Source organism: Synchiropus splendidus, chromosome 13 (genome assembly GCF_027744825.2).
Source record: "Synchiropus splendidus isolate RoL2022-P1 chromosome 13, RoL_Sspl_1.0, whole genome shotgun sequence".
NCBI lineage: Eukaryota > Metazoa > Chordata > Actinopteri > Syngnathiformes > Callionymidae > Synchiropus > Synchiropus splendidus.
In genome coordinates, this window is record NC_071346.1 from 13,527,723 (window position 1) to 13,555,062 (window position 27,340).

Sequence of the window (27,340 nt, forward strand, 5' to 3'; positions counted from 1 at the left end):
TTTTCTGATTCATTTATTTATCCTTGAGACATCTGGCTCTGTATTAGACTGATAAAAATCACTTGACCTTCAGCAAAGTCTCTCACTCTTCTGCTCCACATGAAAATGACAACTATGTTTATTTTGGCTGTGAAACCTGTGTAACATCACTTTCGGGAATCGGATCTGATCCCGCCAAGACAAAGTCTGCCGTGTGAAAAGCCCCTTTTATTGGTTTTTAGACACGCTGATCATTACCATATACATCTTCACCTCCTCAGACTCAGGTTCTTGTTTCATGTTCATTTTTTATTTCTCCTTTCTGTTTGGGATTAGTAGGACCTCATTTTAGTTGAAATACAATTTTAGCTTTTTATACGCTCTTGAACCATGTCAAAACCAATGCCCTCATATGAGGACGATTGTCTCTGTATCCTTATATTTTCCTTGCTATTTGGGGCCAGAGGGACCCAATTAGCGTAAATATAAAATTTTAGCTTTATACAATTACTGGTTCTCACAAAAACCAATGTCCTCATATGTGGCCATTGGGACTATCTAACTTTATTTCCAGACTTTCTTTACGACACAATGACGACACCTTTGGTTAACAAAGTACAAAATGTATTTCAAATTGTCAACAAACAAAAGTGCAGATACAAGTGAGCAGCTTTTGCATGCAAAAAGTTTTTGAATATTGTAATGAGCACGTCTTAGTTAACTCGGTCATTCAAATACTCCAACCCTGGCAGGTATCTTCTGACTCTTCGTGTGCTTTTATTTTGTTATATTCGTTTTTTCTTGTGTTGTTTTCTTTTCCTGTTTACTGTCCACCTTCACAGCAGCGCAACTGGAACCCATCCACTCATCAAGTTACACTGATTTCAACACCTTGGTTCCAGTCTGTTTTGCCAGATGGTTACTTTGCGTCCACCGGTAAAGTTCTTCCTCTCATGAGGAAGAACTTGCGTGTTTGACAGCTATTAGATTGTGTGTGCGTGTCCATTCTGCTGCCTTTTTGGTTTCCTTGGTTTTTTTTCTGCGCTTTACTTTGAACTTGTTTGAACTAAAATGTTGCAACTCAAACATACTTTTTTTTACCATGTTTTGATCCTCTAATTGTAACCATTATGAATGTTGTCATGAATCAGTCTCAGATCATTGTTACTATGCTGTTGTCGTGGTGAAGAAAAACTCTGGGTTTGGCATCAGAGAGCTGCAGGGGAAGAAATCCTGTCACACTGGCTTCGGGAAGTCCGCTGGCTGGAACATTCCTGTGGGAACACTGCTGTCAATGGGCATTTTGACGTGGGACGGAGTAGAAGAGAGTTCACTTGAGGAGGGTAAGGACCTCCAGTGGTCACCAGCATTTGATATCAACCGAACCGCAGTCCAATTCTTGCTCAGTTGTTTGTCTTATTTTCAGCTGTGAGCAAATTCGTCCAAGCCAGCTGTGTACCGGGGCAAGGGTCCACAGACTGTGTCAGCTGTGCAAAAATGACTGCTCCATGTCGCACCGGGAGCCCTACTACGGCTTCGAAGGCGCCTTCAAGTCAGTGCCGCGTGATTCACTCTGAAAACTTTAGCTCTTTCTTTTAGACTAAGAGTAACAGATCGATGGTAACAGGTGTCTGGAAGATGGAGCTGGAGATTTGGCGTTTGTGGATCACCTCACTCTACCAGGTCAGTACCACATCTGTGCATGTGTAATGAACTATTGCTGGATTTATTGTATCCAATTGTATCCTAGCATAAGCTAGTATTCTGCTAAAAACTGAAGACAATGTCATGTTTGAGTTGAAATGTTACGGCATCTGTGATATCTCTGCACCATTTGGACCTTTTGTCATTGCTGCAGAGGCATCCTGGATTATTGTCAGTTCTTTTGATTGTACAGTGGGTCATATTACACTGACTCTGACGTTTGTCGTCTTTTGACTCAAGTTGCACCAATAATAGCTATGTGTATTGTCAGCACAGTGCCGATTTTGGTATTTTGGGAATTCAAAATACAGTGGTATTTCGGTTTTCGAACGTCCCGGACTTCGAACAAATCGGAGTTCGAACAAAAATTTCAAGATTTTTTTGCTTCGGATTTTGAACGAAAATCCAGAACTCGAATGCCCCCGAAAACAGCCGGAAAAATATAACGCGCGCGGACCGATCCGCTGACCCACGATGCGCTTTGTTATTGTGTATAACGCAGCCTCTGTATGCAGACGTGTCCCGTTAGCTACATTTACTGACTGTTTTTTCTTCATATTGAGGTGTAAAACCTTTCCTGTCTCCGCACTGGACCGTGGTAGAGTGTCACAGGGGAGGTGCTCACTCTCCACACCTCCAAGGCTGGAGAGCTCACTCCAGGGTTTGATGTCCTGTTGTGGGCTGGAGCTGGGACAGGGATGAGGCGAGTCTGGGACAGAGCGTGACTTGGTTTATGACTTTGTCACAGCCAAACTGCACAGAAGCGCACATTCAGAGCTGGACACGCACCGGGCACCTCTTCACTTCTGGAGAGACCTCACTCACTGGGCAACCCCTCCCACATGCAGCGGCCACACACATAGAGGAACAGCGCACCTGCAGCAGACACTCTACATTCACTCCTACAAAAGCCTATTTTAAGGCTTGGAACGCATTATTTCTTTTTCCATTCATTCTGGGAAAAATCCATTCGGATTTCAATCGCTTCTCGAACGGCCGTCTGGAACAGATTGTGATTGAGAACCGAGGTACCACTGTAGTTCCATATTTCTGCAGGGCAGCCAGTTGTAGGGCAACGTGCATATTCATAGAACCGGGGTTACATTGGGTAACCAGTATTTCTATTTCATAAGTCTGTTTCATAAAAGCTAGTGGTTAAAAACCACAATGATGGTCGTTGGGCAGTCAGTTAGAGGGCGGAGCATGCATTCATAGAACTCCGGTTTCATTAGGTCAGTGGAAAAACACTGTGTTGAAGGTTGAAAAAAAACCTTTTTCTAGCCACGACACCCTTGGTTCATTGAAAAAATCCTGAGGCTCACCATCAAAGGAACTTGGGTCAAACTGCACTTGTGCTTAAAGTCCTATAGAAAATACTTTTTCATTTGTGAGAAACTGCAGCTACTGACGCTTGGTTGTTATTTTGCCACGTTATTTGAAACAAATAGCAGAAAATGTATTTGTTTCAAATGTCTCCAGAAAGGGGCTGGCAATATGACAACATATATTATGATTTATTTATGCAATAACTGTCTTCTTTGGCTGAACTCGCTTCGTAAAAACAATTATTCCTTCTCTCTCCACATTTTGGAGCACATTTATTTTGTTGTGCATTTAGTTTTTCGCCAACTTTTAAACCACAAAGCAAACATTTTGCAAAAGTTTTGAAGTGAGATGTCACGTTAGCCGTTAGCTGTTCTGTGGTGACAGTGTGTGGTCAAGTTAGAGGCGCATCAGGTTTATAAACAGCTGGAAGTTGTGCATTTGGGAAACAAAGAGACGTTTTGAAAAGCATTTTGATTGTTGAGAACATAACAGAATGATGTTCTCCTCAGACGCTCTGATGGTTGACTATGAGCTCCTGTGCAAGTACAACACCAGAGCTCCCATCAATGAGTACAAGCGCCGCCACCTGGAGAGAGTTCCTGCTCATGCTGTGGTCACCCGCAGAGAGTTGGCCCATCGTGTCTGGACCAGCCTACAGTCAGTCCAGGTTAGTACAAACACATACTGAGCGAAAATCCAAGATACATGTATTAAGATATAGAAAAACATTCCCACGTGTGGGAAAGAAAATGACTCAACGCAAACTGCTGTACAAAACTAATTTAAATTGCCTACTTTTTTTTTTTTTTTAAGGGATTCAATCTCTTCTCCTCTGTAGCTTATGCACCTGCCAAGAACCTGATGTTCAAGGACTCCACCCTAAAGCTGGTGCCCCTTCCCGCCGTCATTGACTGGGTGTTGACTACCTCAGCATCATCCATTCATTAAATAAAGGTTTGTTGTAGGGGGGGATTCGATTAAACAAATGAATCTAGTTCATTCGAAAATTTGATTTTAATCGCAGTTTAATGGTATCAGAATATTTGCCACAAGAAGCCACATTTTTCAATTTGAATGAATTTGGTATATTACTGAATCAAATGATGGAGCCATACATACATTTAAACAACAAAATATTGTTTGTTTAGCATCAGCATCATAACAGCACAATAAATCACTATGGTGGCTATATTCAAGTTTTTATATCACCTTATTTCAACTAAAGCTCTTTTCATGTCTTAATATTTGTATCAGAATTTCAACGTTATAAGGATTTCAAATACATTCAGAGTAGTGGAAACTACGGCGCCCCTAAGGGGACATAACCAAAAAAAAAAGAGATCTAGCAAAAGTATTGCGAGAGATTATTTTGAAATTGGACTAAAATATGAGGACATACAGCCTGTGCTTCGTCGCAAGCATGGTTTTTAAATCAGTGTCAGGTCATCCTCCATGACTCCTCTACTTCTCGCAGCAGAATTTGATTGAATTGAATTTTGAACGCCGTCAGATCTTGCAAAAGTATTGTAGCGTCTGCTGGTAGTAGACAAAAACAGCCGTTCTGTAGTTTAGTTTCTTCTTTTATTTCACTCGAACACTGTGTAGTGGTCTCCAGAAAACAGCTCCTCGCTCTCCTCAACAACTCCCAAAAAAAAGAACTTTCTCTCACCCCCAGTGCAGCATCTCACTCCACCCTCACTCACTTGTTACCATTGAACTCTTAAAGGAACAGTAGCATAAACCCAGAACGTCACAGTATTGCAAGATCTCGCAAAACTTCTGTTTTGTTTTGTTTTTTTGTCATGTAGGAAACCCTGGCCATTGTGTAGTGAAAAACATGAAAAACCTCCCTGAACAAAAGCAAACAGATGCTTTTGTTTGCTTTTGTTCAGGGATTCCTCCATGTTTGTTGTTGTTGTTATCATCCTAGCTGCCACGTGTCTTGTGCACCAGTATGATCAGTGGACCAGGAATTCCTGCATTTACAGTTCCCTGTTGTCTGTAGAGCAGACACGGTCACCACCCGTGCCACCCTGCCTGCACTCTCTTCTTTGCCTCCTCTGATCTATGTCCATTACTGTGTATGCCTGTCCCCCAAATAATAGACAAAAAATTAAAATTAAATAATAATTATTATTATAAATAATAATAATAAGAAGAAGAACAAGAATTACACTTTTGCAGACAACTTTTCATTGGGTTATTAAGTTATTTCTTTCTTTTTAAATCCCCTCTTCATTGTTTAATGGTTTAATCCCACGATAGTAAATGGCCTGACTTTTATTTTGATTGAATGCAGTGCCGTTTGTTTAACCCCTAACCCAAATGTGTTTCATCTAACCACCAATTATCCTGGTTAATTTTACCGAAACAAATTTAAAAAATATATCTATTTATTTAGGAACTATGTGTTTGCTGTTTCATTGCACTTTTAATTCCCTAACTGCTCAAAGTGTTGTGACATCTGACCTAACTTTTGTGTTTCTGCTGCTTCCACTCTCCTTCCAGAGTCCCATGTGGGTAGTGAATCACCTGCGATCAAATGGTGCACTGTGGGTGACGCTGAGTCAGCCAAGTGCTTTACATGGCACGTCGCTAGTTTCACGCATCACCACAACCCCATCGAGTGCTACAAGGCCAACTCAGTTCAAGACTGTCTGAATTCGATTGTGGTAAACCTCCAGACCCATTTCCGTCGTGACTCTTTTCTCACTCCGACCGTGCTGACATCTTTGCTGACCCCTAGCACTCGGTGGCCGATGCCATGGCAGTGGACGGTGGCGAGGTGTTCACAGCTGGCAAGTGTGGTTTGGTTCCTGCCATGGCAGAGGAGTACAAAGAAGGTGAAAACCTCTTCACAGTGATCATCCACGCAACATCTCTTAACTTAAACTGTGTTTTCTCTTCAGCTCTGTGCAACAACCCTGCAGGTAAGAGACGTGCCCAGCATGTCTCCAAACTCTACACTCTTAACATATCCTCCTCTGTATGCATGACCCCCTCCTCTCACACAGGTCCCTTCTCTTCTTACTACGCTGTTGCCGTGGTAAAGAAGGGCTCAGGCGTGACGTGGAACAACCTGAAAGGAAAAAGATCGTGCCACACGGGACTGGGCAGAACTGCTGGTTGGAACATTCCCATGGGCGAAATCCACAAACAGACCACTGACTGTGATTTCAGTGAGTCATGTGCCTGACCACATGTCAAGTGTCATGTGTTGTTATGTTATAGAGGGAAAACCGCTACTGTGACACATTCATGGTGCGAAGACACTGAGCTGCACCTCTTGTCTTCTTCAGCATTGCTAAGTGATGACTTATATAATCTGCTCTGTTTGGTGCTGTTTTTTGTGAAGGCAGCTTTAAATTCTTATTTGAATTTGAAAAAATATACTCACTGTATTTTTTTTCATTTCAATCCTCAGTCAGGTTATAGAACCTTTTTGGATAAAATAAGGATAAAATTGCTAATTGAAAATTTCTTTCGTAATGCAATGTGCAAACATTCATTTATCCCCCAACAATATTTTTCCTTATTTCTAACTTGGCATGTTTTTTCTGCTACAGTATTTGTTTTGATGACATTATTTTTAACACCTCTTTGGTTTTCCAAAAACATTTGCATAAGATGCTTAGAAGCCCCCCGAGAAGCTCTTGTTTTTCAGTGTTGCATTGTTGTTCCAGGTGTCTGGTTGAAGGGGCAGGAGACGTTGCCTTTGTGAAACACACAACTGTTCAGGACGTCACTGGCTTTTAAAAAAAGGAAGAAAGAAAGAAAACGTGATGTAAAACGTAAATTTACACAGTTTATTGCCACAAACTCAGACTAGACAAAACCCAAGAGCATTTATTAATATATGTAGAATTTATTAAATATAACAGTAACACAGACAGAAAGGAGAATCGAGAGAGTCACCAAACCAGGAGAAAAACCTGTGCAGAACTGACAAACTACTATCAGTATGCACAGAACAGAAACCCACAATACACATGGCTGTCAATGTGAGAAATATAGAGTAAAATAAATGTACAATGGAAAGTAATATGGTGGTCAGGACACATGCAAAGGGAAGGAGAAAAAGAGGCGAGGCAGTCGACACTAACAAACTCAAGCACCTTTTGGCACATTCTTGCAGAACGATTGCCTGTATGTAACCATTGTTCTCCGAGGTGTGCAAAGCCTTTGCGATTGGATGAAACCCAAAGAGGGGTTAGCAAGATAGCTGTGCCCCCTCAGTGGTGGGGCCACAATCTCTGCTTCTCACTGGCTCTCAATGGAGAGTTGGAAGACCATAGCCATGAGACAAAGAGCCTGCAACAGCCAGAGAATTTCTACAGGTGGAAGGGGGTCCCACGAGGAGTCCGATGTGCAAGTTAGTAGGGGAGAAAGGGGAGAAGTTATCTCACAGAATGCACTGAACCTTGGATGCCATTTCTCCAACAACATTCCTGGAGCCCTGTAATGCAGTGTGGTTGTCATAGTATAGAATCCTTCCCATGGTACAGTGTACACCTGGAGTCCAACCCCTCTCTATTGTCCCCGGAGAAGAAGGGAAGATGTCACCTGCATGATGGGTGGGTTGTGAGCTGGGCAAAAACAGATTTGTTTCCAGGTGGTAGACCAAATTGGGCTGTGAATGTGAAGGCAGAGGACTATGAGCTGATTTGCCCGGGGAAGGGTCCAGTTCCGATCACAGATTATGATTCCTGTCACCTTGCGATTGTCCCTACCCATGCTGTCGTCACCAGACCAGAGATTCGCAACAAGGTGGTCACTATCCTCCAGGACCAGCAGGTCAGTATCATCTTCAGCAGTGGACAGGGTGTTGGGCAGCAGGCCACTTTGTTTTCAGACAGATTGTTTTGCTCTAACACTCAGGCCAAGTTTGGTCCCGCCAGTGACCCTCCCATTTTCAAAATGTTCATGTATCAACACTTTTTGGGAGATCAATACATGACTGCCATAAACTGAGTTGATGGTAAATTGACAACAGGGCACATCAAGAAGATGGTCAAAGGTCCTTACTTTATTTAGCGACTTCCAGTTATGGGCCACAGAACTGCATCAGGAGAGCAACAAATGGCCCATGGGCCTCACGTTTGAGACCCCTGATCAATACTGACTCACATTATGCTCTTGGTGTTGTTCCTGACTTTGGAGCTACAGAGGTGACACAGAGACTGTCGGACGTTGGATGGTGGGCGAATCCTAGACGCTCTTGCATGCCATTCTTTCAATGAAGTGTCAAGGCCACTGTTTTGTTTCTGCTTCTGTCGAATTGAATCGTATCGAATATAAGTTCTTGAATGTACTTCCTCCCTCATTGTTTGCTTCGTGGTGTTGTGTGAGATATTTTGCCACGGGTATGATATTTAAAGACGATTGCATGTTGTCTTCAAAAACCACGTGATTCATGACGACCATTACAGACGTGCATTATTGTACTATTTTGGGACACCGTTGAAAAAACGCTGTTTCCGCCCGGTTTCGAACCGAGGACCTTCCGCGTGTTAGGCGGATGTGATAACCACTACACTACGGAAACTGCCCCCTAGTGGAAGCCAGGCCCTTTTTAGTACAGTCTTAAACAGACAAATGCTGTATCAATTTTTTTTTATTAAAAAATAGAGCTTCGTTTATAATGTCATTCCCTTCAATTACATATATTTCATTCGCAAAACAGCCCATACACACATAGACAGGCATTATTCCTCTATTTCTCTGTCTACATATTTTTATTCGTTTACTTTATTTATGGTGAGCTTTAATTGATACAAAAAAAACACATGGAATCCCAATTTGTTTGTTTTTATTGCACTTTCTTTGGGAAATAAACTGCCAGACCACCTGAAATTTAGTTGCACACATATATGACTGACAGCTCATCAAACAAAGATGCCGAAATGAAAAAACAAGGATGAAAAGCACTTATAATAAACACTCCAGTCCCTGACTCCAGACCCAGCACTTGCGGATAAACTGACCAAACAATGATGTGGCGGAACATAAAGGCATGGTCGTAATTCAAGTATGAAGAAGCTCCACATGAAGACTGGTCTCTTTATCTCTGACAGACGTCCTGTATCCTCTGAGCCAGCGACAGGCAGTGCAGCACCCGTCTTCTCTCTCTCTGAAGCTCCTCTGGACTCACTTGGCCCAACAACTTGTTGCAGAAGTGGACCAGGTCCTGCATGAAGAGGCCCACGGTCCCTCTCGGAGCTGGAGGCAATTGAGTCAGAACACAGGAGTCAAAACGAAAATTGATGTTTTTTGTCCTGGGGAGATCCGGGCCACGCTCCTCAATCCACGTCAGTGGTCTATTAGGAGAGACAGAAGCACACAAGAAACATGCTTTTGAATGCAAGTGAAAAATATATTTGGATCCACTTCATTCTTTTCGTGGTCTTCCTCACCTGCTGTCAGCTGTGAGCAGTTTGGCTGTCATCTTGCTATAGTTGTTGTCAGAGTTCTCCACCATTGTTGCTGCGGTGACCGTGAGTTCACCGAACAAATCCACTAACCAGGTGAGGCGGGCGATTCCACTGAACGCTAGGAAACCAAATCCAGGCTTCAGAGGGCCACCTTCAGCAAAACAGAGCAATGATTCGTCTGTCCCTGAAGTCAAAGAAAACTCATAACCATCTGCACGCACCGGTGAAATGAAGTGTTCCTTCCTGCAGGAGCTTCCCCTTCACTTCTTTCTTGAGCAGCTTGTAGTCTTCTGTCAGCAGCTCAATGTGCTCCTCGTGGAGAATCAAACCTCTGTCCTCAGCAAGGGACCACAGCTCCTCCGCAGCTTTGTAGTTGAGGGTCATGGGATACTCCACACATACGTGCTTCCCTGCCTCCAGAAACCTTCTGCAGAGACAGCCAGGAAGCAGCCCTCAGATCCAGGATATAAGGCAACTTGTCGTAACGGAGTTTGACTACCTGACGTTCTCCTCGTGGGTCACGTTTTCTGTGCAGATAAAAGCTGCATGAACGTCGTCTCGACTCAGCGCCTCCTCCGTTGAGATCTGACTAACTCCTTGTTGGCTGTCCAGTCGCCTCCTGTGGACAGTCAGAGCAAACGCTCACTGACCTGACACCTTATCAACAAGTCAGGGTCAGTGACCTCTTCCTGCTGCCTTCGCTCATTCCACTAGATGGAGACATTTTCACACAACACCGCGTTACAGAACAGTAACAGTTACGATGGACAGTATGTAACATGATAGAACCTGGGATCGTAAATAAACCAACAGCAAAATGCAGCGTGTTACCTTGATATGAACCCTTTGACAGTCAGTTTCTCCGCAGAGCTGCCAGGAAGGGGCGCCAACATGTCCCTGATCCGGACCCACCCAGCGGTTCCGATGCCAACCACCACTGCGCCCAACATGCTGCCGATGAAGAAAAACATTCCGCAAAAAAAAGACGAGTTCAGACCCAGTTGGAGAAAAATTATTGCGTACATGGACTTTAATTCTGGATACACTCTGTGAGCCAAAGAGTCACACGTTGGTAGTTACACAACTTCCTCCGATGTGTTTTAAGGCGTCAGTACTTATTTCCACGTTATGACAGTGAGACAAGAAAAGACACTGTGATGTTACGTGACGTGCGTTTTAGCCAAGACCAGAGTCGATATGCGGAAATCTATGTATTCAGTTTGCAAAGGCTTTGTGTCAGCAGCAGGTGAGTGGACACGTTCCTGGAGTTTGTCAACGTAACAACTTCAAATGATCAACGGAAAACATTCAAATGAAAGCAAAGGGTGAAAATTATGGGCTGCAACAAACGCGTGCCACTTACCTACTGGATGTGTACTGAACGTTACTGTCGATGCAGCAAAAGAGCAGATGACATAACGCTTTATGAATGGCTGCTTCTTCGTGGAATCTTTCCAACTGTTGGCACATTTGCGCCTCCTCCGTTCGGATTGAGGTACTGCAGCGATTCGTGTCGCAATACGTGCGATATAAACAAACACCACAGTGGAAAGGAATACAACTTTCTGGCACTGAGGTGACAGTTGGTTCGCAGATAACGACATTTGATACACCCCAGTGATCCTCCCAGCTGCGGGACACTGATAAGAAGGAGCTGAGCTACATTTTCTTTTAGGTTGTGAGAAACGTCTATTTGATATTATGGATGCGTGAAATGTTTCAGCAAAAAATATGAAGATTGTTTTGTATGAACTCATTAATAGAAACACAACATCTGCATTTTTAAATAGCATTATGTATTTGTGTTTCACAATAATGAATCCATTCATAATAAGTCCATTGTATGTGATACATCGATGATCAACGTTCGAGTTGCACCTACATATCTTTCCATAAAATATTATACTTCTTTTATTTTTTTAAAGCAACCCGTACAAGCCAAAAAGTGTGGGGGCAAAAAGAGAGAGGGAAAACGAGCATGACCATACAAGCTCCACCCGCCTTTGCCGCGGGATCCATGCAAATGCAAAAGTAACGCACAAGCTGTTGATTGGCTCCTGTGCCCTGACGTATAAGGAAGTAACCGACCCGGCAAGGATCTCAACGAACACCGTGTGTGGTAAATTTGTCCACATATTTTATTGAAATTAGAATATTGTATTTCGTTGAATACATGGATTTCTAACGAATACAACTATATATCGATTTTAAGGGAATGTCGCGTTATATTCGCTGAATATTCTGAAGGTCATTGTCATTTTATTCTTACTGATGTGTTATGATTTCGAATAACTGATATGTAAAGAGTTTTTTTTAAACTCTGTTTACGCCACAGTTTTGTATATAACCAGGGACAGTGAGCCGTGATGAGGATCTCCACTCATAAACTGGGACAGCTGGCCATCTTCACCACCGCGCTGACCGGCGGTGGGGTTGGAACCATGTACTATCTACAGCAAAGTGAGCATCTTAGAACATTTGTTTATCGTTAGTACTGCTGTCTCCTTTGTCGTTTATTGAACTGGGATGTCTTGTGCTTAGTCAATGAGCTTTTGGTACTAATTTTATTGGACATCACTGGATTGAGAATGTTTAAAAAAAAACGTTTCAATTCAATTTCTTTTGTCAGGTTTTCATCATGTGACTCTTTACTTTTTCCATTTCGACCAGAAACCTTCGCCAACGCCGACTACCACAGATTTGCTATAGAGAAACTGAAAGCATGCACAGTCGCCATGGAGATGCTGGGAGCACCGCCTTTAAAAGTCCATAACATCCACCTGACTGACGCGCACAACCGGGTGGATCCACAATCTGCACGGGTAATTTCTTCATCCTAGAAAATACTCTGTAGTACATTTGTTATCGTGAGCTGTTCTGAATTGCAGCTGAAGATCCCTGTGACGGGTTCAAAGACTGGAGCTTACCTGTACACGTCCTCCTCTAGAGATGCTGAGACCAGAACGTAGGTTTGGATGCTTGTTTCTACTATTGTCTTTTATTTGCCTGTGTAACTTCTTCATTACAAATGTACACATTTGACAACCGGGAGGAAAACGCTGTACTTAAAAATATTATATATTATTCATGTGAAATAATTTAGAGTTGTTTATCTTCATTTATCTGTTAAAGGCACAAACACAGTGTGATCAAGTTTCACTTTTTTGTCCCTGAACTCGGCACTATACTTCTGTGGTCGATACATAGTGAAATACCATCGTCTTTTCTACATTAAGCATTTCCTTGGTGCTCCTTCTGCCACCCCTATTATGTCAACGGTACGTGAGGAAAGCTGCCTTTAGACCGATTGGTTGCATTTGAAATTGCGCCAAAAATGTTCTCCGTCTGTGAGTCCAAATCATATTCTGTTCTTTCATTGCTGCAGATGGAGTTTGAGACAAGCAGTTCTGATGCTCCGTGAAGGACAAATCATTGACCTGTTGAATCCTCCAGCTCCACCGAAGGAGCCTCTGGACAAGAGTGAATGGCAGTGATGGGTGGACGTTGGTGAAGTACAGATGACTCTTTCTGAGATGGACGATGCGGATCTAAGCCTGTGGAAGACCTTTTTGAGTCGTATGAGGAAATGTTTTGATCATGAAGCCAACGCCACTTCATTTGGACCGATGGTGTTGGATTCTTTTGGCAGGGGAAAATTGACCACGTGCCTCAGGATGATGGGTAAGCCATAAAAAGTAACACTTGAATTGGTCAGTTTCAGAATTGGACTAAAGTCAATGGACTGCTACTCTGCAGGAGTAACACACAACAAATTTAGCACTAAAATACATCACAGTGTGCCAGACATTTTAACAGAAATGACCGAATTGAGGGAATTGTTACCTTGTTTTGATTTTTCAATCGTCCACGGCAAACAGTAACAATATCCCGTGTGGAAATAAATAGTTTCTCAAATGTCTTCAGTAAATCTTTATTGCACAAACATGCTTAATTGTACAGCTTTAGGAATCCAGTGCTCCTTGAAGATGAAGTTATGCCCCCTCTCACCATTAAACCTTTGGCTATAGTCAAACACTCGCACATGCACATCCACACACTGAAATATATTCCTATAAAACATTCCAGCAGACCTCCTCGCTCTCAAGCTCAGCTGAATTCATATATTATTAGGCAGCAAAAATACAATACATCTCATCTGTCAGGAGTCGTACAGACATAAAAATGTAAAAATATTCAGGTGTATAATATATCATTCTTCAGTGCTTGTTTTCCATCAGGATACTTGCTTGTAAGAACACACATCTCTTTGTGACTATTTTAAAAGCAGTATTTGCCATAAATACAAGACTGCATGAAAAGAATAAGTGACCTAGATCTGCATTGCTACCAAAACACATGATTATATTCAAACCATAAGTTCACTACAGTACTTAATAGAAACAATAAATATGAATAAATAATTCCACTTACATCTATAGAAAGCAAAGTGCGAAAGGCTGATGAGTGAGAATGAAGGAGAGTCCGGTGTGGGCCTTCAGAGTGGGACTAAATAGGAGTTTTAAAATGCTGAATCTTAAACTGTGGCTCTGAAAGATAAATGGGGTTTGGAAAAAAAAAGAAGATGGATGGATCGCACGCATCTGGACATGTGATTCGGGAAGAGTAGCCAGGACGTTACGGCAGCGGCGTCGCAGCTCATTCTTTCTTCTGATTGGCCAGCAAAGATGCCTCCCATCGCTGCGCCATGGCATTTTGCCGCCGTGGCAAACAAGAGAAGGAGGGGGGGAACTGGAGGCAGCGGGAGATTTAAATAAACCTCTGATAGCAACAGTCAGGACGGACGGACGGATGTATGGATGAACAGCAAGGAGACAAAAAGATGGATGGATGAATAGTTGGATGAAGGGATGGACAAACACAGTCAGTAAGAGATGGATCAGGAGACAAGACATTCATATGGGAATAAAAAGTGATCAGTAGACGGATGAAACAGTCATAACATAATAGACAAAGTTGGAGTTAATGTAAAAGTCAGTGAATGGATGAATGGATCAGTCACTGTGTAGACAAAAAAAATAATGTGAAATATATAAATGGGTAGAAGAGCGAAATTAAGACCCATGAAAAGATAGATGAGGAACAGATGAGTGGAAGAAGGAGGGCAAATGATGATCAATTTTATCAGATGAAATAAACAACCATCTTCGGAGTCACATAATTTCTGCCAAACGTCCTGTGGTTGCCATGGTTACAGCTATTCTGGTATTCAGTAATGATGCTGTTGCACGTTTCCTCTCAGTGTGTGACTTGTGTTTTACAAATGCTTCCAGCTACTGTAGCGCCTGAGCAGGTTCTGAGTGCCAGTGAGGAGGACAAGAAAACAGTAGTCCACTTGTACCACAGCTAATGTGTGCAACATAGCTAGTGTTGTAAATGTCAAGTTTGGTCCTAGTTTCATCTTCAGATAGAGTTTGTTGTCGTAATGTCATGATGACTGTGAAGGTGAGGAAGTTGGGTGGCACTTCACATAACGTTCATAAAGAAACTGCATGCATTAACCAACCTTGTGATCACATGACATACTGGATCGCTCCATTTTGCGAGTCCTGGAGGGTGATGAAGGAGAGGACACGCTCTTATCTGGAATCTCTGCCACTGGAAAAGAATGAAATGCCCAAGAAAAAAAACTCAGGACCAACCTGAATCTGAAGAAATGATAGCCCTGTCATAAAGATCTGTTGTATCTTTCATGGACATCAAACATCATGTCCCTCCAGTGACCCACACCTACCTATGTGGCTGCTGTCGCTCAGCCCCGGAGACACAAGCACAGTGTCGTAGCTCTCCCTCCCTCTCCTCCACTCCTCTTCTCTCTTCCTCCTCCACATTTCCTCCCTCTGCCGCCTCCACTCCTCCTCCCTCTGCCTCACCACACGGATCTCCTGCTCCACCAGCGACTGGCTGCTCAGGGAGCGCAGCTTGAAAAAGGGATTGGACGAGAAGGTGCTCTCCTGGGTCTCCACGCTGAGAGGAGCTGAGCTGAGGCAGAACTCCGACGCGCTCCGGATGATCAGGTTGGAGGTTTCTACCACGATGATGTTGGCAGAGGGCTTGGCATCCACGCTGGAAGACCACTCAGGGAGACCACCGATGGCAGTGGAGAGGAGGCAGTTCCTGGTGGTGGAGCTGGAGGAGTCAGGCTCCAGGATGATGACATTATTAGCTGTCATTTCATGATAGGCAGACCGAGGAAGAGAGGAGGAGCAGGTCGGAGAGGGGGAGATGGACAGGGTCGGGGTGCGACAGGCTGGGGGCCGAGGTGGTGACTGTCCTGTCAGCAGGGTGGACGGTCTGAGTGACAGCAAGAAAAGTTGCATATTCATGTTCATATTCAACAACAAGTAAAGCAACATGGCTAGCAAAACACGTCTGCATCATATCATGGCTGCACTGAAGACATCTAAATCAACAACAACCTGCACCATAGGGCTCGGTGGTGACCAGCGGAAACCCTTCTACATATCTGGGTCAAATTGGTGGCCTGATTCACTCAGTTTTTCAGACAAAAATGCATGCCATTTTAGGTCAGACACCACCGGCAATGACCCACAAAGTAGACTCAATTTTAGATCAATGTGAACGACCTCCATTCCACACTCTCCCATCCCCTCTCTCCATGAAGCTACCTCCGACCTTCGTTCACTTTCCAAACCTACCTTCATCCGACACATTTAACTCAACGGTGGCGGAGTTACCTACCGGGATGGAACAAGGCCTTGTGCAAGGAGCCCCGTCTCCCTTCGGTGCTGCTCCTCTCGCTCCAATGTCAGTCGGATCTCTCTTTCCACCGCGCTCTCGGGCTCTTCCAGTGTGCTTCGAAACGACAAGTCATCCAGGCCTGAGTCTTCAGAACTTGGGGACAAGATGGAGGACAAGGGAGTTTCCCTGGAGCCACGCAGATGGTTTTCCCTTTGGACAAAGGAATATCATGAGCTGTCCCTGTGATGAACCCATGTCTGATTTTGTGAATAAAAACTCCTTCCATATCTTCATTTCTAACTCTAACTTGTCATGAAGACTTCCATTGCTCAACCTTTCTAACACAACCAACAAGTCGGAGGCCTACCTTCGCTTGAGTCGCGGGCTGCGGGTGGGAGGGTAAAGGGACGAGTGAGTGCCCTGAAAGCTCTCCTGAACTCTCAGTCCAGGCGTTGGAATAGGTTTGCCCTTGGCCTGTTCCTCCATCTTCTTCCACTGCTGCCGAGCAAACATGAAGTCCAAATGCTCCGAGGAGACGTTCTCACTCTGCGTGTCCTGTGTGATGGAGAAATCTCCAGGAACCTGATGGATACAAGCAACAAATCCGATGAAACCAGGATCAACAATTGCACAATACTTGTTCAGAAGTTCTTCTTTCTTCTACCTTCCTCTCAGAGTCTGCACAGCTGGAGCTCAAGCTCTCCGATGGGGAGCTCAAGAAAAGATCTCGCCGTTTCCTCATTGCGTCCTCCTCATCTGCTCCTTTTCTTCTCTGATGCTCACTGTTTATGTCCTGCATTGTTTGCTCCTCCGCTCCCATGTCCAACCCGTCCTCCACTTGCCCCCCATCTTGAACTTCCTCCTCCTGGTGTGCATCTTGCGTGAACGTGGCCCACGGGTCTTCAGCGGCATCGCTGTCGGAGTAGACAATAGCCAGCTCTGCCTGGATGCAGTCGCTCATGTGATCGTTGCTGAAGTCGTCTGTGTCGTCGTGACACCAGGCGTCCTGCGACCCCATTTCAGCAGCTCCCTCTGGAGGTAGCAAGTCTTTAACAGGCGATGAAGACGGGCTGTTAAGAGTCAAGATTTGATCCGTCAGGAAATCGCTTATGACCTCCGCTGTCGTCTCATCTCTCCAGCCATCCTCGTCTTCTAGCACTGATCCCTCATTTCCAGTATACTCCTCCTTTATTTCTCGAGTCGTCTCATCCTTTTCAGCCTCCGGCTTATCTCCTACCACCTCCTCTGTGTTGCTCACTCCTTTATCTTCATTTCCACTATCCTCTACTTCCTTCTCTTTATCCTCCTGAAAGATGAAATCATCTCCATTTGTTTGTCCATTTCCTCCCTCTGTGCCATCATCCACTGGTTGCATCACCCTGCAGGCTTCTGGGTAATATTCTTCATTTTGGGCACAGCAGCCGAGTGAGTTTTCTCTCTCCAGGTCCGGGACATGTGGCGATGCGCTGATCTCCATGGTTTCTGGACCTGCCGGCTGTGTGGGAGAAGGAGAACTGTCGACGGGGTTGTCGTTGCCTGAGCTACTGTCGTCGTGGTTACCGTCTGTCAGCTCAGCGGTTGTTCTCCTCAGTCCAGTCGTGGCTCTCTGTTGGCAGAAAGAGAATCGCAATATGATCAGAAAGAATGTTTGTTCTTACTCTTGAAGCAAAGTGAAAGGGCAAAACTGTCAATGTTCATGTGGCATGCCAGACCAGTTTTGCCATCGGCGCCTGAACTTGAGCATCCACCTGTGCATCTATGAATATCCTTAAACTGAAGCTTAAACTGCACCTTTAAGGATAGTAATTCCATTCCTTCTATTCTGTTTTGCTCTTCTCACACCACCCCAGTTTAGCTCAACTCAGTCTAACTCAGGACCTAAAACTGAAATCACAAGGCCAAACCGTGCATTTTATTATTTACAGTAATAGTCTGTGACTGACTGTGCTTTAACAGGTAATTCTTTGAGGCTGGATTTCTCAGTATAATCAGTGTTTGGTGTTGAAATGCATAGATTTTTATTCAATACAAAACTCAGTTTTTCTTCTTGAAGCATCCGCTTATCATCTTTTTTTTCAATTCATAAATTTTGTAGGTTTATGGATGAAACCTCAGATAAAATAAGCCTGAGCAATAAACAGCATCATCTTCTGAGAATATATTTGAATTTGAAAAATTTTAAATAAAAAAAAAGTCCTTTCATATATTGGGAGTAAATAATGCAAAATTATATATATGTATATATATATATATATATATATATATATATATATATATATATATATAGCAGGAGTCACTGAACTTCAATAAGAACATTTTGTTCCATTTTAAGTCAAAATAACCTTTTTAGCACATTCCATTGTCACCTTTATCAGTTGCTCTTTAACAGTATTGATGCCAAGCATCAGCAATAGCAACTCGGCTGCTTCACAACTCCGCTAAAAATAGTGATCACAAACGCCCGACCATCAAAACAGCCAGCTACAGAAGCTTGCCCACCTCATAATGAGTTTTATTTTTAGTGGCACATAAAGACAAAGTCTAAAGTAGCATACATGACCTATTAATGTGAGATAGGCCGAGCGCAACCCTATATGCCGTTACCATGGTAACTCCCCTGCTGTGAGTGGGTTATTATGGGCTATCATTCAGGGCATGTGCAACTGACAGACAGAGGTTGTTGCTATAGGAACGCACCATGGTGGGAGGCAGAAGCGTCTTCAAGTTACTGAAGTTGGTGCAAAGATAGAATTTAGCATCTCAGCCATAAAATAGACAATTTTAAAAAGCCACCGATGCATTTTGCATGGAAAAATGATTACCTTACAATATAAGTTATATTTGAGGTGCCAAACTGGATTAAACCTGCACGTGATATCACAGTGGCGTATACTGTTGCATCACCGTTCGTGCCCACGGCTGGCTGCCCTCCATCACTGGCTTCTGCTGTGTGACAATCCGACATAACTTCTTGGCCTGTGTGACACTTGGCCAGGCGACATCAATTTGTAAACCAAATCTCACGGCACACATCGCTCCCCTGCCAGATCAAGATGATGAGGTCATGCTTCATATTCAGCCTGGACTGACAGCACCGCCACTTCAACAATAGAAGAAATATAAACCATGTACTGTAAAGCAAAACAGCTGTTTGCAATTGTGTTTCCATCTGCATCAACAGATATTGTTTTCTGCCAGAAACATTTACGTGAAATGATGCAAAGCATCGGTGAGTAGAGGAAAGCAAGAATTCCTTTTAGGAAAATATCTTTTCTTTTTCAATGGAGCAGCGGCTGCTGGAAAATCGCTCAGGCTAATCTCTTTACATTGAGAGATGGAGCACAATTGTGTTTGCCAGTTTATGATGCACTTAGTCAGGTGTAGGTTTCACACAAACCTCCTTGCCCCAGCTGTCCTGGAAGCATGTGAGATATCCAGTTATGATGTGGAAAGAGCTGTCAAAAGTGGCCTGCGTCTTGACTGTTATCTTGCATTGTTAAGCACGGGGGTGGAAGACTCTCACTGCACATGCCGCGCATGGTTTCTACCAACTTCTCTCTGTGGGCGGTGGATTCCAACGGTTGGAGCTTTGTGGTGTTTGTTAAAAATCTTTTCAAGATAAATCTGCATTGTAGGGGAGGGATACAGCGCGGTGTTTAGTTTTTCTCTGGCATTTTGGTTGGATTGAATTTTTTTAACAGTCATGAAAGGAAAGCATCTCCTCTCAACAAAGCAACAATGCGATAGCAACCGACCTGATGCGTATGTCAACTTGGGGGGTTAGACTGCGAGGTGCTGACATTGCAAGTTACATTTCACCACATATTGACCCCTACAGCAGAAAACTCCCCAGACTCTGGGAAAATCTTTGCATAGCAGCGACTATCATTTCAGGCTTCACCTTATTGTCACCTTCGTCATCCACAGTTCCAGTCACTGCCACATTTTTTTATACTCATTTATCCTTGTAGCTGTGCTGCTTTGCAATACTGCTGGACACGGGTTGAACGCTAACCCGGCCTTGCACAAGTCCATTCTTAACCTACCATTCTAGGATATTTGCCATCCGTGTTCTTTGGATTACTTTGCTGTCCTTCTTTGATTATAGTGGTGAAGCTAAATGGCCCTATTCCTAAACTTCCTTTAGCCAATCTTAAGCGTGTTCCTCAGCAGAAATACTGCTGAGGAACACACTGCCTGGCCACAAAGAACCGCTCACTCAATCCAATGTTTTGTTGAACTGCCTATAGCTTTGGCACTTGTTGGCTGTGGCATCTTTAAAAGTCACAAAATGTATTTTCAGTGTTGACGATGGGAGAGGACGGTCGCAAGCCCTTGTCCAGCACGTCCCAAAATAGAGTTGAGTTCAGGCGACTGATTTACAGGTAAAGTCTATGTAGAGGTGCGGTTCGGTGGGACAAACTGTCGCACTACAAATATGGGAGTGAAGGGCGCAACACGTTTGAAGAGTTGTACATGTGGAGCACTGAAAGATCTGAGCTCCACAGACAAGTCCTGGTGTGTTAACCAGTCAGAGCTCAGATTTGCTCAGACGGAGATGTCTGCAGAGAAGGAAAATTCATGTTTTCAACCAACACTTTTTTTTGCATGGAAACTGCAGAACATGGAGAAAACATTGTGTACCATCAGTCGATCCTTGTAGCTTTGAGGAATACAATGCATGCGCTTTAAGGTGATAACCTCATTGACACCACCTAACACCAACAAAGCCAGCACCATTGCCAAAAGTTCACAAGCTGAAGCTCCTTTTCAGAAGTTGTTGGATTCAGGAGGCCACAGAGAGGCAACATCAGAGTCCTCAGGTATTTAGTTGACCTCGGTCTTGTCAGTCTTTTTGGCCTGGCAGTATATTTACATTAAGAATTCAGCCTTTTCCACCAGCATCAACCTTGTGTACACATACAGAACTGTCAGGTTCCGAAGTAAATATTTCAAAGCGAGTGGTTGTTTTTGCTTCCTATTTCTGCTCTGTCCCGGGAACTCACTGGGTTTCAACAACTTCTTGCCTCCCAATGAAGTGAGGGAAGTAAACAAATCTGAGAGAGAGGTGGCTTCCGAGTATCCGTTGTCTCACTGGGCTGTATGAACAAACAATTCTCTGACACAAGAGTTGTCAAGAGGACTGCACCAACTACAACTACACCAGGAGTGACCAACCTTTGGGCACCGTGTGACTCAAAGGGCTGCCATCTGTTCAGTACACACTTCTGAAATCATGATAAACAGTGGATGATAAATGATATTCCGCTCCAATACTTGTCTCATTGCTGAGTTTTCACAATAATTACCAATGGTGTAACAAAAAGAAAAAAGAAATAAACAAAAGCAAACACAATAAGATGATTATTACATGAAAATCTAAATTATTATTATTGTTGGGCACCATGTTGGTGGTCAATAAACCACTTTTCATTTTTTATTACGTAACTTTTAAATGAATAAAATGCAGCTTTTTTTATGTCCAAAACACAATCATTGCAGATTCTATTGATCTTGACCTTCCAAAACACACACCAGAGAAGTCACTTGCTCCACCATCAACCCAATACGGGTAAACAACTGGTGACAAACCATTGTTGCATAAGTGTGCATGTATTTTCCATGATGTCACGCTGCCTTTTTAAATTCACCCTAAAAGGCTGAATGCGCTGAGTCATTTATCTGTGGGTGGCAAGAGCACAGCGTGGATGTGAGAAAAGCAGGGAGAAAGCGATACTCCTGTCACTCAGGCTTATATAGGTCCAGATCACTAAGCAGGACACTCACTGGCATCTCATCACTATATGCTGCAAATAGCAAGTGTCCCATTTCTGGACAGATTCCCAGCATATGGGGATTGAGGAGCGCAGCCAGCTCTAATCCTGATATGATCCACCGACCTGCCGCAAGACTGTTGTGTCAAACGCTGCATTATCTCACAACATATTTTATCACACAGATTATGCTCAATGCTCATCGCACAATTGTACCACTGAGAACTGAATCTTCTTGGCGTCCAAGCTTTACTCTGGTATCATATTTGAGATGGGTTGTGTTATATAATCTGGCTCCACACACACGCACACACACCAAACACAGAAGCTTCATGTCATTCCCGCTCCTTCACTCCCTCCTCCCAGGAATTATCCACGCTGCTGCCGAGCTCGGAGTGTGCGTACCTACCAGCAGCTTCCAGCACAGCAGCCAGAAGGAGATCATCTCCAGTCGGCCTCGTCCTAACTGCAGAGCCAGCAGCGAGGCAACTGCCCGCTGCCGGGAGGAAGGACGCATGTGAGCTGCCTGTGCTGCTGCGAGAGAGAGCTAGTGATGGAGAGAGAGCACCGGCCACATCAACCACGGCGATGGTGATGCTGGTGAATTAGAGCATGAGCGAGGAATTGATATTGGCAGCCGGTTAAACTCCCTCTCTCGCTCTCCCTCTCCTCACACACTCCTACACCTGCTTGTTGCATCCGGCCGCGAGGCACTGGCCTTGTATAGAGAGAGCTGCAGCCCACAGGGAGTCGCTCAATTCAGCCAGAATTAATTATGACAGTGACGTCTGGTACCAAACGTTCCATCCCAGTCCCTCACACCGCACAATGCAAGTGTCAAACTCACGGCCCGGGGGCCTAATCCAGCCCGACAAGTCATTTTCAGTGGCCCGAAAGACCCTTGAATATCTGTAGCTGCGTAAAACTTCGATCCACTCGGGTTTAGAAATGAGGTTGAAGATTAGCAGCAAGTAGTGATGGGTTTCATGAAACAGTGCCTTCATTTTCAGAGCTCAGTAGGAGGCGCTCTCAGTTTAAAAACAATGACATTTATAGTAATAGTTGTTAAAAACCAGAGATTACAGGGCAGAGAGTGCCATCAAGTGGCCGCAATTTGCACTGACCCATGAAAGATATTTTCAGCAATGGTTTCAATTTAGATCTTTTGGTGAAGTATATTAAATGAGATTACTTTTTTTAAAATTCAGAATTAAAAAAAAATTGTGTCACTAGAAAAGATTTTCAGCTTTAGAAAATACAAGAAAATAACCTTATATTGCAGGTCAGCAAATCTCAGCAGTAATTCATATTGAAAATTAAATCTAAAAGTAACTGGTTGTATTTATCAAACTTATGTATGTCATAACTAGAAAGGCACTCAAGAGAGTGCGTACCTACACCCCCACAATAATGTGCATTTGAAATTTCATTGGACGCGATGAGTTCAGTACACACTTCAGAAACTCTCAAATACTTGTCTCATTGCTGAGTTTTCAGAATAATTACCAATGGTGTAACAAAAAAGGAAAAAACATCAAACAAAATCAAACATAATAACATGGTTATTACATGGAAATCTAAATCTTGTCATTATTATTACCCATGGGCTCCATGTTGGTGATCCCTGAACTACACACACATGTGCACACAGATTTATCTTTTTAAAATTGTGGAACATTTAAATGAATAAAATGCAGCTTTATTTTTTACGAAGTGGATTCTACTGATCTTGACCTTCCAAAACACATACCAGAGAAGTCACTTGTCCCACCTTCAACCCAATAATATTTGTAATGTTTATTTATTTATTTGTTTTTGTGCAATCAAAGGCACCCACATAATGTACTGTTATATCATATTGGTGTGGTGTCCTGGTCTTTTTGTGCTCCATGTGGGCTCATGATATATTCTCTTATTGTGTTGTTTAGCAACACTCCTACAGCATCACAGCAGCTGAATCCCTGGGTTGCTTCTCATAACAGTGTTAATGGTCAACCACGTTTCTGGCAAACATACTATGAAAAATTCTATTTATTAAGTGAGTTATTAAACTTTTTTAAATGTGGTTTTTTTTTTACGAGGGGGTTGTTTATTTTGCTTGGTTTTTTTTTGTGTGTGTGTGGGGGTTGAAGTTGCAACAAAGGATCCAACTTAGACGTTTAGGTACAGAAAAAAAAAAAAAGAATTAATAACCTTCCACCCCTGCACAACACAGCATTCAGTACCTTGGACAGCTCTTTTGGCAAAACAGATTTGGAAATCTCCGCAGCAGAACACTGGAAATAACTTATGTTAGCACACATCGGAACATGCACAGACACAGCTACACACCACAGACAGACAGTGCCTGTGACAGTTGTCACAGGCAGCTTCCAGGAAGCCCACGCACGCCCCCACAGCCACCTGAGTGATTTACAGTGACACACAGTTTAAAGGTCTCAGACAAAGCGGAAGTGAAAAAAAATGCTTAAACTATTTGTATAAAAAGCTATGCTTATTTAAGAAGTTACATTCACAGTTTTTTGTCTCTGGCTCTTCAGTATTTCAGCTACTTGTGCTACTGGCTTGTTAAATGGATTCATCTAAGGTTCACGCCGGAGTTGAACGTTGAAGTCTTGTGCCATCAATATGAGGCTGGAAAATGCACTGATGTCTCCTCCTCACTGCAATCTGTGCAGCCATCTCTCAACTACACATCTACACAGTCTGCATCCACGTTTGACACATAAAAAAACATGTTTTTTCCTCAAGCTATTGTTTGTGTATGAATACTGAACCTTCGAAAGATATGGTAAATGACTTTGCATAGTTTTTTGTGATCAGCCTTTGTTATTTTATTTTATTTTATTTTATTTTATTTTCACTTTAGTCCAAAGCACTTTCCTAGTTGGTGGGATCCACGGACCATGGAAATAAAACTGATTCTGATTCCGATACTTTTTAGTACATGAAAACCTGCAGTACATCTGTCCCTCAGTGAGATTATGAGGATTGATGTCCAATACAGTACAGAGTATCTAACAAACTCAGGGCTAGCTGATGTAAGGACCATCTGTAAAAGTGGCCGAGGAGATGCGTTTGACTCCATCAAATTAAATGTGACACCACCATGGACACCGTTTCATCATCTGTTATTACTGAGGCAATTTTCAGAAAGCAGATGTGATGTATTACAACTGACTGCCGAGGAAAACAAAATAGGACACTTCTGTTTCGCTGCCGCTGCTATTTAACAACACAAGCCTGCGGGGAAGTCAGTGCTGTCCTCACAAACACAAAGTAGAGGTGACAATTTTAATAGTCTGTATACTCATATGTTCGTGGAAACTTCACGGAAGTACAAAGGAAAATGGCTCAATATGTCTGTGAATGCCAGAAGGAGTAAGTGAAGATAAACTGGATAAAACTGGTATTATATAAGTATAAGATGCATATATCGTTTTAATATTTTTTTTATTTGTACTGTTATATTCAACATTCTAGGTTTTACATCCAACTAGAATCCTGGATAAGTATCAGAAGTATTCAGGTCAAAGGTCAGAAAGTCAATCCCCTCTGGGAGTTCTGCTCACATGGATGTCTGGTTCTGTGGTTCGTCTGTGACCGCATCACATAAGAGCTGGACTGGATCATATTTGGTTTTTAATCAAGCGGGTCCATACGCACTAATCCCGACTGGCTTCAGCCCTGGACGTCGCTTCATTACAGAGCATGTCAGGGATTTCCAGCTGCGGCGATCATTACTCTGCTCAGATAGATCAGCGTCAAGGTCACGTCTGGATGTGCGGCCGGACATGTCACACAGACACACACACAGCACCATGGTGGTCGACTGACAGTCCTACAGTTGACACCCGGCCGGGCTACAGAAGTCATGAGGGGATTCAACACAACATACAGTAGGGAACAACTGAAGCAAATGTTACGCACAATATATTTGCTCTCATATTTTGATTCACTGTAACACAATCCAGTTGTACGTTAATCCCAAACCACCACCGTGGACCAACAACTCGCAACTTGTAATGATGACCAATTTATTTAGCTCAACAATCTGAGTCAAAAATTATAAACTAGATATTTTTCATCCAAAATATGTTAAATAGAGTAGTTTATTTTCGGTTAAAAATGGTCATTTTGGAATCAATATTGTGATGAACAGGAATTTCACGAGAACAAGGGAATGAAAGGAAAAGCTGAAATATGGTTGTATAAATGTTATGATCCAAAAAAAAAAAATACAAAAATTGTGCTCTATATTATAATTTATTGAGACATTACCATTGATTAATTAAAAGTCTAGTACAATAAAAGACTAATAAGTTAATAAACAAGGTGAGAAATAGATGCAAAATCCTTGTGGAAATGAGAGAAAAGAGTTTGCATTAATGAAAAAATATATATATATTAAATGAAAATGAACAGCAAAATGTTTTTGTATCATAATAATATATTATTTATTTATTTTTATCAATTTATTATTTATTAATATTTTTTCGAAGGTACACCTGATGTCTTATTTCAACAAGATCCCAGCTCAAACACAACAAAACCATAATCATAATATTGAGATATTCAGAAGAGATGCAAATTTTAAAGACGGAATATTACTTTAAAAAAGTAAATCCTCATGCTCTGATTCGGGATATGACTCTGACCTGACTCTGACCGGACTCAGACGGCGGAAAGGGCCGGATGTGGCCCCGGGGACTTGCTGTCACACAGGACAATAGGGGGGAGAACATGAGAGCATGTCATCGGATTGATGTTTCCGCAATCGAGTTCCCAGCACTCATGTTGAGACTCTCTCTCACTGAATCATAAGGATTGATGTTGCTCAATAGTATGACACAGTCATGCAGTGAATGATTCCAGGAACTCTCGTGCAAACTCTCAGCTCTCAGGTCCAACCCTGATAAAGCAGGTGTTTCATCCTTTTGGTCAGAGAATGGATTAGCAGCGATTAATCCAGATCAGCCATGTGCACTGTTTGCATCTGCAATCCTCTGATCACAACAGAAAGACTCGTAACAATTGAAACAACGTGAGGCGAGTGTTTAGTTGCGTGTCCTACCTGCTTCTCCAGCTGTGGCCGCGCTGTGACTTCCGCTGCTCTTCACTGAGCCAACTGCAACATGTTTCTCCACGACTGTCGGATTATTTCTGTCTTCCCCCTTTATGTTCTCTCTCTCACACACACACACACACATCACAGCGCCTGCGGCTCGAATATTGAGTGTGTGTGGGAGCAGCCAATGAGAAAAGTGCAGCTTTAGCGCCACACATATTTAGGCTCTCACGCTGACACACTTATGGCACACACATACAGAAAACTCTCAAGCACATCTGTCGTGCCCCAACTTATTGAGGATTATGTCGATGCACTGTAAAGTTGAACTTAGCAAA

At 43.0% G+C, this 27,340-nt stretch overlaps 3 protein-coding genes, 1 non-coding gene and 1 pseudogene across 11 annotated transcripts; 2 read left to right on the plus strand and 3 right to left on the minus strand.

Annotated features, from left to right (window-relative positions):
* The first annotated feature begins 369 nt into the window (after nt 1-369).
* Nucleotides 370-7,599, plus strand: LOC128769793 (serotransferrin-like; annotated as a pseudogene).
* An 882-nt stretch (nt 7,600-8,481) lies between these two features.
* On the minus strand, nt 8,482-8,554 carry trnav-aac (transfer RNA valine (anticodon AAC)). Its single transcript has one exon. It is a non-coding gene; the product is annotated as a tRNA-Val (tRNA).
* A 249-nt stretch (nt 8,555-8,803) lies between these two features.
* Nucleotides 8,804-10,891, minus strand: blvra (biliverdin reductase A). Its single transcript, XM_053884188.1, has 6 exons — nt 10,804-10,891; nt 10,272-10,391; nt 9,940-10,059; nt 9,662-9,867; nt 9,423-9,591; nt 8,804-9,326 (listed from the first exon to the last, which is right to left on the minus strand). Exons 2-6 carry the CDS (start codon nt 10,388-10,390, stop codon nt 9,071-9,073), a joined length of 870 nt encoding a protein of 289 aa, XP_053740163.1. The 5' UTR covers nt 10,391; nt 10,804-10,891; the 3' UTR covers nt 8,804-9,070.
* LOC128769995 (cytochrome c oxidase assembly factor 1 homolog) lies at nt 10,564-13,373 on the plus strand. Of its 4 annotated transcripts, none has more exons than XM_053884191.1 (5): nt 10,564-10,686; nt 11,776-11,900; nt 12,111-12,262; nt 12,329-12,405; nt 12,826-13,373. In XM_053884191.1, exons 2-5 carry the CDS (start codon nt 11,807-11,809, stop codon nt 12,932-12,934), a joined length of 432 nt encoding a protein of 143 aa, XP_053740166.1. In that variant the 5' UTR covers nt 10,564-10,686; nt 11,776-11,806; the 3' UTR covers nt 12,935-13,373. The 4 variants fall into 4 exon arrangements, with proteins under 4 accessions (XP_053740166.1, XP_053740164.1, XP_053740165.1 ...); XM_053884189.1 differs by lacking the exon at nt 10,564-10,686 and adding an exon at nt 11,503-11,559 and having other exon boundaries at nt 11,792-11,900; nt 12,826-13,372; XM_053884190.1 differs by lacking the exon at nt 10,564-10,686 and adding an exon at nt 11,518-11,559 and having other exon boundaries at nt 12,826-13,372.
* LOC128769993 (uncharacterized) lies at nt 13,356-27,143 on the minus strand. 5 transcript variants are annotated; one of them, XM_053884186.1, is made up of 8 exons: nt 27,009-27,110; nt 17,721-17,766; nt 16,825-17,655; nt 16,528-16,742; nt 16,161-16,370; nt 15,193-15,752; nt 14,965-15,056; nt 13,356-14,189 (listed from the first exon to the last, which is right to left on the minus strand). In XM_053884186.1, the coding sequence occupies exons 3-8, from the start codon at nt 17,635-17,637 to the stop codon at nt 14,097-14,099; spliced, it is 1,983 nt and encodes a 660-aa protein (XP_053740161.1). In that variant the 5' UTR covers nt 17,638-17,655; nt 17,721-17,766; nt 27,009-27,110; the 3' UTR covers nt 13,356-14,096. The 5 variants fall into 5 exon arrangements, with proteins under 5 accessions (XP_053740161.1, XP_053740162.1, XP_053740160.1 ...); XM_053884187.1 differs by lacking the exon at nt 27,009-27,110 and adding an exon at nt 22,344-22,423; XM_053884185.1 differs by having other exon boundaries at nt 16,825-17,766; nt 27,009-27,143.
* Nucleotides 27,144-27,340: the final 197 nt, after the last annotated feature.